Source organism: Urocampus carinirostris, chromosome 19 (genome assembly GCF_059441175.1).
Source record: "Urocampus carinirostris isolate Australia breed hairy pipefish chromosome 19, RoL_Ucar_1.0, whole genome shotgun sequence".
Taxonomy (NCBI): Eukaryota; Metazoa; Chordata; class Actinopteri; order Syngnathiformes; family Syngnathidae; genus Urocampus; species Urocampus carinirostris.
In genome coordinates, this window is record NC_142367.1 from 10,706,458 (window position 1) to 10,724,556 (window position 18,099).

Here is an 18,099-nt window from a genome sequence, read left to right on the forward strand (position 1 = left end):
TTTCACCATTCGCTGCAGTAACCAAGCGGTGAGGATGCTGGAGTGCCGTGAAAAAGCCACGCCAGATATGTTTGGCGAACTTCTTCGCAACGCCAGCAACATGGGTGACCTGCGCAACTGCCCTGTGAGAAAACACAAACACATATATTTCATTACAATTAAAGTACAACCCCAGGTTAATATATTAATCTGTTCGGAGGTGGGGGGTCTTAAGAGGACAGTGTCGTATGGCGGGAGATGGAAACATATGGCAATGTGTAATACTAGACTCCCAAAACCACAGTTAAAACCATCAAAATATCAAAATTTGTATACAGTAAGCACTACTTATGTGTGATATACGTGATTAGATAACATTATAATTAAATATACATGACATTTTGCCTTCTTTATAGTTTTTGATAATCGCAAGTTGGGTTTCCATTGTTATCCTGTTTTGATTCTTCCTTCTTTATCTCTGCAAGTCTTGGGACTCATAGCTAAAAAAACGTTTGTTACATGAGATCCTCAGCTGTACAAAGATAAAGAAAGGCATTGTGGGAGGGAGTTCAGCCAATAGCATATGGGCATTTTCACTTTGTTCTGACGCTGCATCTTGGAGAATGTAAAACAATAGCAGATGGGAAACTTTGAGAAGTATCTCGCCGTAAGAATGAACACCGCAAAGTTTGAATATTGTAATTTGTTGCTGTCATATTGTGGGTAAAATGCATAAATTACATTATTTTCCACATACGGCTTAACCTGGTGATCTACTGTATACCATTTTTTTTTTCCTTCGCGGAAAAGAAACATTTTCTTTCGTTTTACCAGCATAAGTTGTTAATAATAAAGACAATGAGATATTATACAACCTAATTGCAAACGACTTCATTGTGTTTGCTTTGTAAACGTAATCAATAGCTCATTTGCATTTTCTTCCGCCGTTCTTGTCGTTGTAAGCATTTTCCCCCGGAGTCGTGTCCCCATTGACCCGCCGGCGATCGGTATTCAGCTATACGTTCGGAAACGATTTGGAACAAGTACATTCAGGTTTTGTCGTCTAATTTGGAACGGGACGAAAAAGGGACTCCGCAGGAACATCCGGGGAGCGTTTTTGGCTGCGTACAGCAAATCCTCGCTGCCAAAAGGCATGCTCAAAAAGGGGTTTCTCTGTGGGCTTTCAAAAAAAAAACTGGAACTCCAATAGCAGACTCTTCAAAAATACTGCTAAAAATAATGTGCGGTTTTATTGTGATGTTTAAAGAATAAATGTTAGAAGGCGCCTCTTAGGGAATCTTCCCCAACAATGGCGAGAATGGTCCATTTTTTTCCCGCCAGGAAGAGTTCTTTTGCCGTCTTCGAGTCACTGAGGCTCGTCTGACCGAATCATCTCCCAAAAATCATATCGGGGAGGGAGCACTTGATCTCCCCAGTTGAGAAAGTTACTTTTCTCTGCCCAATTAAGACATTTCCCTTAAGGAGTTCATGTTTTGTGAATAAGTCAGCGATATGTTGGTGACAGAGTGATGATTCTGATTACTGGGAGAGCATTGGTTGGGTTCATTCACTTTAGGAAGCGGTTATTTGGCTTACCTTGAAATCTATCACTCAGGGAGCGCTTGTTTTCTGGGGTGGTGGAGTACGTGTGAGGACATGTTTTTGTTTGTTTTTGCTCCAGACAAATTGTAGTCTTGGATTATACAATAAACACCAGGGATATGACAAATCTGTTCTGAGGTGGAAAATGTAAAGTGAATTGCCGTATAGTCGGGATAGAACCCTATGCAAACTAGATAATGCATCCCGAACCCCTGGTACCCCGCATACTTCTAAAAAGTATATAATAAATACTACTTGTGTTTAATATACATGTATATGATTAAATACATTTATAGATAAACATATAAGAGAATACATTTTAATTATTATTTTACCTTTGACCTGACTGGGGCTGTTAGAGGTAAGTTAGCAGGTGGATGCAGAAGGGGGAGGAGACAGTGATGGTGGATTAAAAATGGAGCTGATTTTAGAAGTACAACTTATATTACACTTTAATTAATTTATATTTTCTTTTTTATTCTGTTCATGCAACATCCATTGCAGCCTGATTCATCCTGGAAGGGGGATGACCTCATGTGCGGTCCCTTCTCAAGGTTTCTTCATTTTCCTCATGCTGAGGTTTTTGAGTTTTTCCTTGCCCTCATGTAGGTTTTAGATCAGGGGATGGTGTCATAATAGTCTGTAGTTTGCAATAGTCCGTGATCGGTGCAGCTCTTTGAGACTGCTTGCGATCAAGGATTATACAAATATACATGACTTGACTAGATCTCATGCTTTAATTGTCTCACTTTTGATTAGTGTCCCGATCATATTTCAGAGCGGCGTGATGTTGCGTGCGCCTTCTTCGCATTTCTTGATAACCACAAGCCTTATTTCTCTAGTTATGTTTTTTCTTTTTTCTTTAGCATCACTACATTAAAAAAAGGACGGTATTGAATCGTTTTTACAAAGCACACAAAATTATGAACTGAACGAAGAGAAAGTAAGGCATTGTGGTAAGGAGTTAAGCCAATAGCGTATTGGCAACTTCATGACGTAAACCAATAGCTGACCAGCATATTGTATGTTGACTGATAGCAACATATGTACCTCATCTTAGAGAAGAACACCGCTGAGTTTGAACTCATTTATTTTAGTTAATATGAGCACGCAAAAATACTTTGTCGTTGAAGTTTGTATAATGAGGAAAATGCCGTAAAAAAGGTCAGAAAAAACATTTTCTTCCACACTGTAAAGTGAAAACGTCGTAAGGCAGGGAGGCCTTATCTCGAGGGCCCACTGTACTTTTCTAATGGATTCATTTAATAAAGTTCCCACTATATTTATCTTCACCCAACTATTTTAGTCGGATGTGAATTTGAATTTTGGACATGCTCGCAGTTACATACGAAGATAATAAATCATCGTTAGTGCTCCTTCATTTGCCAATTGATTAAACGTGGATTATCTCCTCTCCGCGGCATTTTAATGAGTTGCAAGGAGTTTTCCGCCATCAGTATTCTGCAAAGCCCTGCTTTCATTTGCAATTATATAACGTGCTGGAAAGGTCCTCTTGAGAAGGGAGAGGGGAACCTGGCAAAGCATCATTCGAGCCACCCCCCCACACGTGTGTGTGGGAGGCTTGTGTTGGCAACGCCCGCCGGTCGCCGGGCTGTTTCCGAGGCGGCCATGCCAACATTTTGTGTGTGTTTTGTTCCAGCGCCGTGGTAGGTTATGACTCAAAAGGAAGCGTCCGGTACATGCAGTCCTGAACTTGGCAAGGAGCCTCAGGAACAATTATGTCCGTGTGACGTACTTTTTTTATAATCATCGTCATAAACCTCAACAAAACAGGAAGTGAAAATGGGGTCCATCCCTATATTTGGAATTGTTTCTATTGTCTTTTTTGTTCCCTCAGAGTGACTGCGGTGAGGTGTTGCGCACCCGCCGGGTGCTGATGAACTCGCCGGAGATCGTCTCCATCGGGCTGGTGTGGGACTCGGATCACTCCGACCTGGCGGAGGACGTCATACACAGCCTGGGCACCTGCCTGCGCCTGGGAGATGTGAGTTAGGCACTTTCACCCATGACGAAATCAAAGCAGAAATGTGTATTGCGAAAAGAAGGTAACCAAAACGACTGTGTGATGCTTGGAAATGATCTCTGGCGCCACCTTCTAAATCTTAACACTCATTTAACTCTATTTTCATGTATTTGACCTGTTTAAGACTGCACGAGAATGCATTTATGATTGTCCCAAAATTGGCATATCACTCTCACTAATTCACAATGATTCAGAGATGACTTCCTGGCACCATTTTGCCTATTTACATTTAGCAACAATCCGGATCAAAATTCAGTTTCCTTTTCATTCTATTTTAAGCACTTATGTTTTGATTTAAAGACCTAAATCCCAAAATCGTAGAAAAATACACCCAAGGAGGCAAATCACTGCAGGTACATATCGTACACACATTTCTGGTCCTTCGCAGCATTTATGACTACCGTATTTTTCAGATTATTAATCGCTCCGGGTTATTAATCGCACTGGTCAAAAAATGCATGGTTAAGATTACAATAAAATTGGGAAAAACAGGCTGAATTAGTGTACGGTATACTTGCGTTACATGACTGGATGTAACAGATGAAGTTATTCAGATAACTCTAGAATAAAGAACATGCTTTACCAAACTAAAGTATTCATGACTAAAATAATCAAAATATTCATCGTCTGTGTCACTTTTACCGGTAAACAACTCCTCCAACTCAGGAGGTGGACTATAAGCCCCTTCCACTTCGCAAAATGGCAAGGCCCTCTTGCGGTTTAGTATGACAAATTTACAAATTTAAAACTCAATGATGTAAATATGTTTACCAAACTATCAGTTTCACTCCAAATCACAAAATCCAATAAAATCTTTATCCTCTGTGTCACTTTCAAACAATTTCCCCAACTCAGGAGGTAGACGATGATTCTTTCTCGCTTACGTCAGACTTGCAAGTTGTGGTTCCAATTATTCCACCTTTCCTGAATGCCGACAGACTTTCTTTCTACTGCTCGATTATTGTTTTCTTGCATATTTCACTATTTGCAGATTGTAAACTGCAGAATTAGATTTTTTTTTCTGTGCTATTTTTTTCAGCCCTTCTCAGCTGTTTTAAAAATTACCGGCAACATTGAAATGATCAAAACAGGCTTAGAGTGCCCTCTTGTGGTTTAATGTGAAAATAACATGTGAAACGATATAATAAAAATTTAATTCTCAGTGATATAATAATGTGTGAATAATTTAACACATAAGTCACACAAGAGTATAAGTTGCACTTTGGGTCAAATTATGAAAAAAAAAAAGATTTACAGTGTGTCACAAAAGTAAGTACACTTCTCACATTTCTGCAGAGATTTCATTATATTGTTTAGTAGAACAACACTGAAGAAACAATGCTTTGACACAATGAAAAGTAATCTCTGTAAAGATTTTATAGCAGTTTAAATGTATTTCTCCCCTCAAAATACTCAAAATATAGCCATCAATAACTAAACCCCTTTGTAACAAAAGTGAGCACACCCTAAAGTGAAAGTTCCTGGAGTCTATGGTCTGAGTAGTTCGAGGCTCACCCCCCACCTTTTCAATCTCTACAGCGATGCTGACAGCACTCCTGCCCCAATCTTTCTTATATAGTATTTGTATGTGACGCTGTACACGTTTACATAGCTTTTTTGGAACTCCAACACGAGCCCTGTTGTGAGCGCATCCTCATTTTTTTGAAACACTGGAAGATCTGGGCCACTGTGCTGCACCTCAACTTCAGGGTGTTGGCAATCATCTTGTGGCCTTGGGGAGCTTTATGTAGTGCCAGAATTCCATTTGTTAAGGTCCCCAGAAAGTTCCTTGCCATGGTGTGCCATATTGGGGGTTTCAATGTCCAGTATGACAGAGTGTACTACAAATTAAACACACCTGCTCCCTATTCATACCTGAGACCTAGTAAGAGTATCAAGTCACGTGGTATTTTGGAGGGAAAATGACAAGCAATGCTTTGTTTGGACAGCGGTGTAGTGTATTTTGGAGTGTACTCAATTTTGGTACCAGGGGTTTAGGTATTGATGTCTATCTTTTTAGTTTTTTTTAGGGGAAAAATACATTTACTCTGTTATATAAGCTTTACACAGACTTCTTTTCATTGTGTGAAAGCGATGTGTCCTCAGTGTTGCTCGATTAAACATTATAATTAAAACTCTGCAGAAATGTCAGGGGGATACTCACTTTTGTGACATACTGCATATTCCCCAAAATAGAGTAATTGTTGAGGTTGCGCGTTTTTTAAGCAATTCCTAAATACTTTTCCCCACTCGTGCAATCTGAATATGAACAACTGCACCTCTGACCTTCGAAGCACCTGACTGTGTGACGGCTATCCCGCAAAGCAAGTAACCTTGAGATTAAGGACAGCGGGGTGGAGATAGCTAGTGTGGCACAGGGGAGGAAGGAGGGGCTGTGGTTGTCATGCCAACGGGGCACCTTTCCCCCCTGGTCAGCTGGATTTGGACACATTTGGGGAGGCTGTGCTACAAAATTGAGGCGAAAATCGGCAAGGGAGCACTTGTTAAGTCCACCTAGGAAGGACTGATGATATTATTGTTGAATTATTTACGATTGTGTCTCAGGCACGCTCATTCTGAAGTAATTCCCGGGAATGATGCATCAGCGTCATTGCGTGCCAACGTCGCCAACCCCCCTCGGGTGTCATGTGGGCTTTTTTTGTCATCCTGGAGACGGTCGTCATAGACATGATGCCATTTGCCTCACTACAAATGCATGGCGGCACTGCCTCCGCTTCCCGTTGCCGGAACGATTAGCCCGTAATTACAAGGCTCTTAAAGACGACAATGCGCCGCTTAGCACGCCATTGGCATGAATGGATTTGGGTTTTCAGACAAATAGACGACAAAGATTTAGGCTCGTTCTGAATAATAAGACAATGATATATATTAGTGTGGGATGGATGATGACACTTAAGTTCTGGCTTTTCTGGAAGGACAGAATTAAAAGTTAAATGTAATTTGTGTTACAGATTGAATTATTTCTCATGGAATCAGAATTTTCTATATTGTCATAGATGACAATGATGATGAATGATGGAGTAATATATCAATTTACTGAATAATTTGGTCTATAGGGCCTATATACGGTGTTTTTTGTCCTAATTCATTGAACCATGTGCTTATTTATCACAAATAAAAGAAATCCATATTAGATTTTTTTTGCGCTTAGTTTAGTAAGGCTATGCTCAACACACACCATAGGAATATGTGCCCCTAACCTAAGTGGTTAAGGGATCTGTGTACCTTGAATGTAATGTGTATAAAAAAATGCAAAATATATTCTACTTATATTCTATTTATCTTATTTTGTATTTATTTTAAGTTACATTCGTAGATGAAAAAAATGGAAAAGAATAAATAAAATCACTAAAAAGGTGATCTGTTTTTTCCTTATGACAGCAAACCTAGTATTCCATCAAATGTCTGCAAGAAATGTGAGTAAAATCGGGGCTATGTCGCCTTACTTTTGTGAAAGCGTTTTGGGCCCCGGTGTTGTGGAATGCTCTGCCCCCTGAGATTCGATTTGAAACCTCAGTGGAAATGTTTAAATCTAGGCTTAAAACACACTTCTATTGTATAGCTTATGTATGACCTATGTTTTATGTTAACAATATCCATTGCATCCTGGTCATCCTCTAACTGGGAATACCTATGTGTGGTACCTCCTCAAGGTTTCTTCATTTTCCTCATGTTGAGCTTTTTGAGTTTTTCCTTGCCCTCATGTAGGTTTTAGATCAGGGGATGGTGTCATAATAGTCTGTAGTTTGCAATAATCTGTGGTCTGTGCAGCCCTTCGAGAGTACTTAGATTAAGAAACATACAAATAAAGATGACTTGACTTAAAATGATTAGCATTCATTTAAAATATTAGTTTCTGTCAAAAAAAATCACACTGGAAATGGATAACTAGAGAAAAATAGTAATCTATAAAACTTTAAATAATAAATAAATAAAATAATTAATTTAATACATAGATATTGGTGCTGTACGTAAATAAATATAAATAACTGTTAAAAGATAATAACAATATATAAAATTAATATTTTGAAAATAAATCAAATAAAAACTAATTTAATATAAAAATAAATCTATAAAAATAACATCTTAAAAACACAAATTTAAAGTTAAAATAGATAGATAAAAAGTAAATAACATAATGATTCAATTAAAAATAGTTTTCATGGGCGATTACTTGGTCTACATTTGTTTTTATCATCTCAAAATGTTGCAATAGAAAACAGTTAGTTTGCAGGATTACCACTTATGCTATTGAGGCACACAAAAAAGTGCTGCTGGCATTCTCATGAACTCATCTGTCTCACGCTGCACACCTCCTTTCCCCTCCCTCCCATCCTCCCTCTCTTTCTCTCTCCCTCTACCTCTCTCTCACTCTCTCCATCCCTCCCTCCTTTGCCGTAGTTGTTCTACCGTGTGACGGAGGAGAGGGCTCGCCAGGCAGAGCTCTACTTGGTGGGCATGGTGTGCTACTACGGCAAGCACTACTCCACCTTCTTCTTCCAGACCAAGATCCGCAAATGGATGTACTTCGACGATGCTCAAGTCAAAGAGGTGACTTTGATAGCGCGCTAAGGTCAGATAGATGCGAGCACTACACAGGAATGTGCCGGTGATTACAAGTGAAGCTGTCCTTGCTCACCCCTGAGCAATACTGCAGATGTTTCTGACCTTCCGCCTGGGGCCATAAATCCAACATCTCTTAATGTGTACGTGTGTGGGGGGTGTCCTGCGTGTCTCTAGATTGGCCCTAAGTGGAAGGACGTGGTGTCCCGCTGTATCAAAGGCCATTATCAACCCCTTTTACTGCTCTACGCTGACCCCCGTGGGACGCCAGTGATACTGCAGGAGAGCGCCGGTGCAGACCCCACGCTGGAGCTCCAGCACTGCAGCAGCAAGGCCGGCTACGACAGCGAAGACTCGGGTACGCAAAAAGAAAAAAATGAAATTACTGATTTAGCCAGTGTGCCGGGAAATGTTTTTCTCTTGTGCTGAAGGAAATACAGCTCAAGTATGAAAAATGAATAATTTTATACGTTTAATATATGAGATTTGGGCCTAATGTTGAATTGCGTAGTTTGAGGTGTTGTTAAAACGTTAAAAATTAAATATTTTTTCTATTAAGTTTGTGTTAAATATGTCTGAGTTCAAAGACCCTTTAGATATTTTTTTCCACTGCGGCTATCTGCTTTTATCTCACTTTTTTTACGGCAAAGTGAAGGATGGGGGAGAGAATCATATAACACGCTTGGTCGCGGTTTTCTTGTATTCCAGTATGAAAATGCTGAAAGTAAGAAAAGGACAGTTTTAAATACAGTCCAAATGCCAACCCAATGCCAAAAAAGATGAAAAAAAGAGCTTATCCGAGCGCAACAAAGAGTTTTGCATAATTACACGCGCAACAAAAAGAGCTTCAATGATGATTTCATTCAGAAGATGGCATCAGCAACTATAATATTTTGAAGTTACATACACCGCCTTTAAACTGTAAAATATAAAAAAGACAAAAATAGATTTACCCTAAAACATATTGGTTCTCATCTTTTGCTTTTTAACTAGATAAAACAGTAATAATATGGTAATTATTTTGATTCATTTATGTTTTTGTATTTTTTTTTCAGAATTTAAAAACCAAAAAAATGAACAATTTAATGCATCAGATGAATACATGAGCAAAAAAACATTTAAAAAGTTAACAAATCTCGTTTTACTAGCAAATAATTTTGCTCATTATTTTTTTCCTTGATATAAGAGTAATATATATATAAATATATATATATATATATATATATATATATATTTTAATGTATTGATTTTTATTCATATTTATTTCTACTCTTGCCTTTTTGTACTATTTAAACATTAAAAAATAAAGATTTCAATACATTTTAAAATGTATGAATCAATGGTAAATGGTCTGCATTTATATAGCGATTTTCAAGTCAATGAAGACCTCCCAAAGCGCTTTACAATGTGCTTCACGCCTACCCATTCACACACACACTCACACACCAATAGCGGCCATGCAGCCATGCAAGGCGCCTACTGGCTTATTGGGGGCATTAGGGATTCAGTGTCTTGCCCAAGGACACTTCGACATATAACACAGAGGATCGAACCTGCGATCTCTTGATCCCAAGCTAAATACAATATGCATATTTGCACACATCTAACAACCAAAAAATGATGTTAGTTAGCAGAACTGTTGCACAAATGCATGCACAAATACTCCTCACTAACAACCCAGAGCTAACCTAACGTCTCCCTAAAATTAAAACCTGAACACCAAACCTCTCTAATGCTTTAGTGCCATCTACTGGCTTTAAGAGCATTAGAAAAGGAGCCTAAACTACAGATATTAAAGAGCAAAAGTGTGAGTATGGCCTGCGTTATTGTCGTCCCCGTATTTATGATTTACTGAAACAGTTCCTGCCCCATGCAAAATATATATTGCCCCTCACCTCTTATCTTAAATCAACTGAGAAAAGCTCCTGCTCACTCAATGGATGTAAGGTTGTTAGGAGCACAAAGAGTTTTTTTTTAAAGCCTCATCTTTGAATGGTCAGACTTAGTTAAAAAAAAAAAAAAAAAAAATCAAACGCAGTGCTTGAGCTCCCACTCCTGGATTACACGCGCGTTGATCATCCGGATTTTGACCTCTGACCTCTTAATTCCACCCCTTCTAAACATATGGGAGGCAGGATTAACAGTCAAAGGTCTGCCTTTAGGTCGGGAGCCGTCCATTTCCAGCGACACCCGCACCGACTCCTCCACCGATAGCTCCGGTCACCGCAATTCCCGCAGCCGCCCGCTCTACCAGTCCACGGGCAGCCACCTGTCCAGCGACTCTCAGACCACTGTGGTCTGCAACCACCAGCTCAGAACGCCATTGCACGCTTCAGACGGGAGAGGTAAATTTAGCATTCATTTACTACAAACTTGAACAGTAAACGTTTAAGGGACCTTACAGCTGAATAGAGTACTGAAATCCCTTGCTACTTCACTCTTGGCGCCCTCAGTGCGTCGCTGGTTCAAAAATATTCCCCAAGCCATTATTCTCCATCGCAAATATTTGGAATTGGTTTTGTCGGGCCTGGCGGTTCTTTTATGCTGTTCTTTTCACCAAAAAGTGAACTGCACTTATGAGGCTGCAAATCCCATCCCAATCCCATATTTCTGCCATCTGGGATAATGGATCAGGGACCGTCAGAAGGCACTTTTGTCGGTAGGTGTGCCTCTCTGGCCTGCCTAAAAATAAATGTATGTTTGTGGCTGTGGTCGAATTATTCCCGGTCAACTGAGTGCAGGGGCCGGCAGAGCGATTTTTTTTTTTCTGTTTCTGGGTTAGGGTAAGTTTAGGGTTATGGTTGAACATTCATCTATTATCTGCATCACTTATCCACAGATGGTCGCGGGGGTACTGGAGCCCATCTCATCTATTTTCGGGCACTGGGCAGGGGACACCGTGAACTGGTTGCCTGCCAGTCCCAGGGAACACAATGACAGAAAACTCACTTGCTCATTCATGCTTGTGGACAATTTTGCCTGGCCAATTAACCTGACATGCATGTCTTTGGAATGTAGGGAGTAAGCGGAGTGTCCGGAGAAAAACCAACACTAATACGGGGAGAACATGCAAATTCATCATGATAATGCTGACAGGCTGGTAGCTGGATTTGAACCCTTGACCTCAGAAATGTGTTGCAAATGTGCTAACCTCTCCATTGTCATGCCACCCGGCTCCCAACAACCTAAAATGAGCATCACCTGTGCGGCTGCAATCCAATATATAACTCAGCCCTGATTGACTTTCAAGTGTAAAACCTGAATATCAAATTTGACTTTGAACCCCTAACTCACCCTAAAAAGTACCCTAAACTAAAACTCGGGATCCTGCACATTATAATTCGTAGTTTGGATTTAAAACTCATATTTTTGTTTTAACTAATCCCGTTGTAAACTCTTCTAATGCTTGTGATTCTTTAGGCTATTAGTCTAGGATTATTTTGAAATGTAATCAAGACATGCAAAAGAGGGGAAATCTTGGACACCTTTGTAAAATTTACCAACAATTACACAACCCAATTAAGGATCTCCACTCACTTTAAAAAGGAGTCCCCTGCCCTCCTAATAAGGAGTCTTCTCCTCTCCAGAGTCAGCAGTGGAGGGCCCACCGCAGCCCCTCTCAACGCCGCTCCAGGAGTACAAGGAGACAGCAGTCTTCCTGCTCTCGTCCCGCCGCCCGCTCACCTCTTCCTCGTCCTCCTCTCGGCCCCTGTCCTCGTCCTCCTCGTCGGGGGTCGGAGGGCCTCACTGGGAGGATGAGAGCACCAGCAGCGAGAGCAAGTCCAGGTACTGCTTCATCTTGAATTTAACCTCTTTTTCCGTCAATGGCAGCCACGGAAAATACATGTTTGCCGTCTTTATCAGTCAATGGCACTAGACTGCTCTACTTTCTGGGTTTAGTTCTTCTGGCGGCTGCTACCGGCCCACCTGGAGGCCCCGGAGAGAAGCCCTGAATATCGACAGCATCTTCTCCGGCCACGCCCAGCGGATCGGCTCTCAAGGTTACCACACACTGCCGGGACCCTCTCAATCGCCATCGCAGTCCCCACTCCTGCGGCCCACCACGCCCACGCCAGGGGAGGTCACTGAGCCTGAGGCGAGGTCTGCACCGGGCGGGCAGGCCAGAACTGTGGGACGGACCCTAGGTCCTCCAGTCCCGCCTCCTTTGAGAGGGGCAGAACATCAACCTCGCTTGATACAGAGGATGGAGAGCGGCTATGAAAGCAGTGAGAGGAACAGCACCAGCCCTGATAGGTACAACAACATACCAAATAAAAGCCAAACACCTCAATCGATAACGTTTATTTTGTCCTGAAAAGGGAGGTAGCCCAGCAAAAACGGGCGCTGTTCTCCGGACCATCATGGCGCTCTGTGCCAAAGTCCAAGAGCAACAGTGCTATCTTGCAAGAGTTGCCCTCACCTCGCTGGAGTGGCGCCATCCACCCCGGTAATGCTTGCACTTCGCCCTAGTCATTGAAAGCCAAGCTCACTATTTGGCGGGCTCAGGGCGCAGTGAGCTGGACGAGCTCCAGGAGGAGGTGGCCAGGAGAGCCCGCCAGCAAGAGCAGCAGAAGCGCAAGGAAGCCGAGCAGGAGGCGGCATTGGGCTTCAACCCCAAACCCAGCAAGTTTATGGACCTGGATCAGCTTCAGCACCAGGGTAAGACCACCTTTGAGTGCTAAACATTTGTCCTTATTGTGTCACACACTCCGAAGGAGGTCACCTGCATATGTAAACGTGTCTGTCTGACCTCCTCTCTTGTCCTCATTCTCATCCCTCCGTTTGGTGACCCCTCCCTCCGCCGCTTCGACTGTTCTTTAACCCTGACACCCATTTTTGGTGTTATGAGTGTGAGCGAGATGCACAGATTGCCGAGGCGGATAATTTTAAAAGGCAATTAAGTTTCAATTTTATATTTTTTTTTCCACCTTAAAATCTAAACCTACTATTCAAGTTAATTTAGTTTTTTAAAATATATTTTTTATTTCCTATATATTTTGTCATTTTCTTAATTTTTTTATTTTATTATTATTCTTTTTTATAAATAAATCCCCTATTCATTTTATTTTAAAATGAAATGAAATGATCTGCATTTATATAGCGCTTTTCAAGTCAATGACTTCCCAAAGCGCTTTACATTGTGCTTCACATTTCCCAATAGCGGCCGTGATCTGTGCAACCATGTAAGGCGCTAACCTGCTTATTGGGGGTAATTGGGGGTTCAATGTCTTAAAAATAAGTGTTAAGTGGTATATATATATATATATATATATATATGTACACACCGGAGCCATATCTCCATAGTGGGAGGTGGCTAGAGTCAAAAACACATTCATATTTCTGACTCTTCTTTAAAATAATATTATTGTTTTTTATAGACTTGTTAAAATATTTTTTATTTTATACATAAATCCATGTCTTTTAAAATGTTTTTTACATATTTGCTTTCAAAAGTGTTTTTGTTTCAGTTATTGTTTTTAATTTACATATACTGTAAATTTTTAAATTTTTATTATGTTTGTAAATAAATCCGCTATTGTTTTTTTCATACCTTTTTTTAATTATTAATTCTTATATATTTTATTTTATTTGGTTGTTTTTTATATTTATATATTTTCATCTATATTGGTCTAATTTTTAATCTATTTTTTATTTTATGATACTTTTTTAGTTTGAATTATATTGAATTTTTTTTTCTAGAAATTACATTTTTAAAAGTATTTTTTTCATATTATTATCCTATTTATTTTACTTCATTTTCTTTCCTTCTGGACTTTGCGTTGCCGGACTTGGCGTTGCTGGGCATTCTACCCGAGCGAGGTTGTTGGGGACGTGGTTTGTTGAAAAAGTGCCAAAGAGCAGTAGGACCTCATGAAGCTCCACAGCCCCTTGTACGCAAAAGCAGATGTTTATCGACTTTGACACGAAGCCTAGCTAAAAGACACTCCCAGAGGCCTGAAGCACTACTGTGTACATTTTTACGAAATTGGTTCAGCCTAAAAGCCACATACGAACACACACACGCAAATCAGGATTTATATAATACTGTAGTCTAGATCAGGGGCCAGCAACTTTTTCGGTGTGGAGTGCCACTTTCAAATGTCCTTGTAAATGAGAGTGCCACACCAAGATTAACGCGCACAAGAATTTTGGTATATCCAACGGAGCTGTCATTTTACACCAGTCCGAATATACAACATGGAAAAGCCTGTAGACATCCATGACTTCAACCATTCTTCATCAACAATGAACAACAATCAAAAAAGTGATTTGGACAGCTGCCATACCATTCATCAATAAAATCTTATTTCAGAAACTATCAAAACTTGAAACACACACACAAACCTTTAATATATTTGCCATCAGTAAATAGTTTTCCGTGCTTTGCCATGCAGTGAGCAATGTGATAGCTTGCTTCAGTGGTGGTCATTTTAGCAGAGGCAAAGGTTTATCATGTCCCCGCCTTTCCAGACTCGTCCAGTTTCGTCTCGTAATGACGCTTAACACTTTATGTGCGAGGTACAACGCTCTCGAGGCATAATGCACAAACAGCACGGTCATTTTTTGCACAAAGCCTTAGTCCTCTGTCCACGCTGGCTGAAAAGAACAAGATTTTTTTTTTGCTGGAGGAGCTGTCGTGATTCATTCATTTATCGCACGTCGGTGTTTAGTTGGCTGGGTTAAAACACAGATCTCTCCTCTGCGTGGCGCAGCGCTCACACTCGGAGCAGAGTAGGAGGGGCGCTACCGTAAAGCCTCTAAATAACGGCGCGCAACTGAAAATGTCTAAATTTAACCTAAAAATGCGCATTAAAAAAAAATCACTATTTTGCCGTGCGCTCGCGTGCCACTGGTTAACCCCTGTGGCACTGCTGGCACGCGTGCCACAGGTTGCCGACCCCTGGTCTGTCTGTGTCTCTCTCTCTCTATCTCTATCTATCTATCTATCTATCTATCTATATATTAGTTATTTTTGGGAAATGGAGGTATACCCCGAGGGCTACATAAGATTGTCAAAGTTAGAGTTGAGAAGGGCAACGATAAAAATATGCATGTTGACCCACGATCTTCCTCCCTCCCTCCTCCTCATATAACAACATAACCACTCTATCTCCTTCTTTTTTTGTCATCTTCTTTTCCCCCCTCATCTACCCATCTCGCCCCCCCTCCCTGGTCCTCCCCGGGGTTTAGCCGTGCTCAGGCCCCCGCCTGAGTCTGGCGGCCAGGAACAGGAAGCGCTGCAGCGAGAGTCGGGGAAAATCAGGTACAGACGCCGACTAGACTGTGACGATGCTGCCGTGCCCCCCCGCCATCACTTTCCACTCCCACCACCTTGTTTTTTGTCCACGTTTGGTTACATTCTGTTGTGTGCGCTTTGATTGGCTGGGCTCAGAAAGTCAGTCGTGTGTTTTTGTTGACCTGGTTTCCCTTTTTGTGTTTTTTGTTGCTGTGCTGAAGGGCGACATCATGCAGATATGACTTCTTAACATTATTTTGTTTCCATTTGACTTTAATATTATTATAAAGTATTAATATATCTGTATTTATTGCTTGAACAGCAGTCAAAAATTAAAGAAAATTAACCCTTTAAATTTTTGCATCTCACTGAACAGAGGGAACTACCCCCTGGGGCTCTACAATTTGCACACAAAGAATTAACCTTTTACAGTAGAGCCCTGAATCTGTAGTAATTTAGGAATGGTAAAGTAAAAATGTCATATGGCGGGGGATAGAAAACTAGCTCTATAAGTACTACTTATGTGAATTATACGAAAATAACATAAATAAATAAACATATCAAGTAAAGATGTAGTTTTATTTACCTTTGGTCTGATGTGACTCGAGCTGGTTAAGTGGAGTAGCGGGTGGATGCAGAGGAAGGAGGAATAGTTCAGATCGTCAATTCGTTACGGCCATACTCCTTAGCAAGGGTAACGGTGCCTTCATCTTTTCTGATAATCACAAGCTTTGTTTCCTTGGTTATCATGTTTTTGCTTTTCCTTTTAGCTCCACTGCAAGCCTTGGGACTAAAAGCTAAAAAAGTTCAGTACAAAATGTAGCATTATATCACCTACTCGCAAAGTCTTTACGAAACACATGACATTCTAAACTGTATGAAAAGAAAAGCATTGTGGGAGGTAGTTCAGTCAGTAGCATGTCAGCGTTATTATGATAAATAGCAGTTTAGCCATTTCAATCAGTGGTCATCAACCTTTTCTTTACCACGGACCGGTTTACCCGGCCAAATAATCACATTGAAGTAATTCCGATAATAATGACAAGAATCCACGATATAATCGCTAGACCACTAGAGATCTAGATGACATAGGAAATTGCATTTGATTTGTTCTCCTCGTGCTTTTTTTACTCACTGTACCTTGTTGTACAACGTTGTATTGGTTGAACTGTTTCCCATAATGCTCTATTGCAAGGTTGTACAACGTGGCACCGTGATTAAAAAAAGCGTGATGATGAGATAATGCATTTTCCGATTATATCTACATTAGTATTGGTCTAGTTAGGATTCTGCTCTCTCTCTGCCGTGATCCGGGCTTGTTTCCTGTTGCATTAAATGTTGAGATAGTGTGGTCAGCGGTATTTATCGACTGATAAACCATTGCTTAAATACTACGTAAAACCTTGTATAAATCGTTTATCCAGTATTTGAGTTTTTTTTCCTGTGCGGCCCGATACCAAACTACCAACGGCCGGGTATCTGTCCGCGCCCCGTTGGTTGCTGACCACTGTTCTATTTGACGTGGACCAATAGCGGACAGGTATCTTAGAAATGTAACTTAATACGCACTAAAACCGTTTTTGGGCACAGGAAATAATTGATTGTTGATGTTACATTGTGGGGAAAATCCCGTTATGAGGGGATAAAAAGCTTTTATGCTCTTAATACTCTTTTTCTACACTGAAACGCTAAACATTGTAAGGCGGGGATGCCGTATCCTGGGATCTACTGTATAATTATGTATGTTATTTTCCTTTCTTGGTCATGCAAGTGTTGTCTTTTTAATTTCTGGGTAAGTATTTGGGATAATGAATCCAGAATCCCAAAAGCTTTAAGTGCCCCGCCTTTGTGTTTATCTCGTTTACTTCTCTACCGAGCTTCCCACAAAACTTTTTGGTGTGTCGTCCCATCCAGTGAACAACCTGGCCCGGTCCAAATATTGCTGACGGAGGAAGAGGATAGGGCAGCCAATCGGGACAATACTCCCACCCGGGAACTGCCCCGGCACCACCCCCTGGCTCCTCCCCGGCCGGCCCTCACCCTTAGCATCGCCCACCCGTGCGCCCCCTCCGGCGACAGCGGGGGGGTGAGGCTCTGCGAGTTGCTCCAGGCCGGGGGTGTCAGCGTCCGACCATTGGGGAGGCACCTGGCCATCTCCCTGCCCTCGCTCCCGCTGCGCTTTTGGGAGGCGCCCGTCACGCTCCCCCCTCCGGTTGCCCCCTCCCCGAAACCGTTTGCCCCCCTCTGGCAGCCCCCCCAGCCCAGTTCCATCTCCACCCGTCATTGCTCCTCCTGGAGTTTGGACCGCCCTGATGCCATGGTGACGCCCTACGACCCCCCGCCAGATCGCTACTCCGCCTCCCTGTCAGAGCGCCTCACACGGGAAAACTACAGCTCCCAGGTTGCCTTGGGGCAGCTTGGTTATCCCGCCAGGTGTGAGGAAGCGGAGCAAACTGAGCTCACAGAACTGGACACACTTTACCAGGCCAGTCTGCAGGCCGGGAGGACAGGTACACACTTAGATATTCATGTGAGTCCTAAATGCTAGCAAAGATGTAAGCTAGCTTATAGCGCAGAAGAAGAGAATTCGAGCTTATAGTTTAGAAGTAAAAATTAACACAATTCTAACTTAGTATAAAAGGAGGACCCAAAT

General features: G+C 41.4%; 1 protein-coding gene and 1 long non-coding RNA gene across 2 annotated transcripts in view; one reads left to right on the forward strand and one right to left on the reverse strand.

The window, feature by feature from the left end:
* LOC148347266 (uncharacterized) overlaps positions 1-18,099 on the reverse strand; it is a 346,298-nt gene that overhangs the window by 94,303 nt on the left and 233,896 nt on the right. The gene's annotated exons all lie outside the window — the stretch shown is intronic.
* usp54b (ubiquitin specific peptidase 54b) overlaps positions 1-18,099 on the forward strand; it is a 58,616-nt gene that overhangs the window by 33,321 nt on the left and 7,196 nt on the right. Inside the window, exons 8-18 of the mRNA XM_088323418.1 lie at positions 19-124; positions 3,440-3,586; positions 8,048-8,197; positions 8,387-8,567; positions 10,372-10,554; positions 11,797-11,995; positions 12,110-12,463; positions 12,529-12,656; positions 12,716-12,868; positions 15,401-15,473; positions 17,361-17,956. Of these exons, the coding sequence (XP_088179544.1) occupies positions 19-124; positions 3,440-3,586; positions 8,048-8,197; positions 8,387-8,567; positions 10,372-10,554; positions 11,797-11,995; positions 12,110-12,463; positions 12,529-12,656; positions 12,716-12,868; positions 15,401-15,473; positions 17,361-17,956 (2,270 nt within the window). The remainder of the gene's footprint in view (positions 1-18; positions 125-3,439; positions 3,587-8,047; positions 8,198-8,386; positions 8,568-10,371; positions 10,555-11,796; positions 11,996-12,109; positions 12,464-12,528; positions 12,657-12,715; positions 12,869-15,400; positions 15,474-17,360; positions 17,957-18,099) is intronic.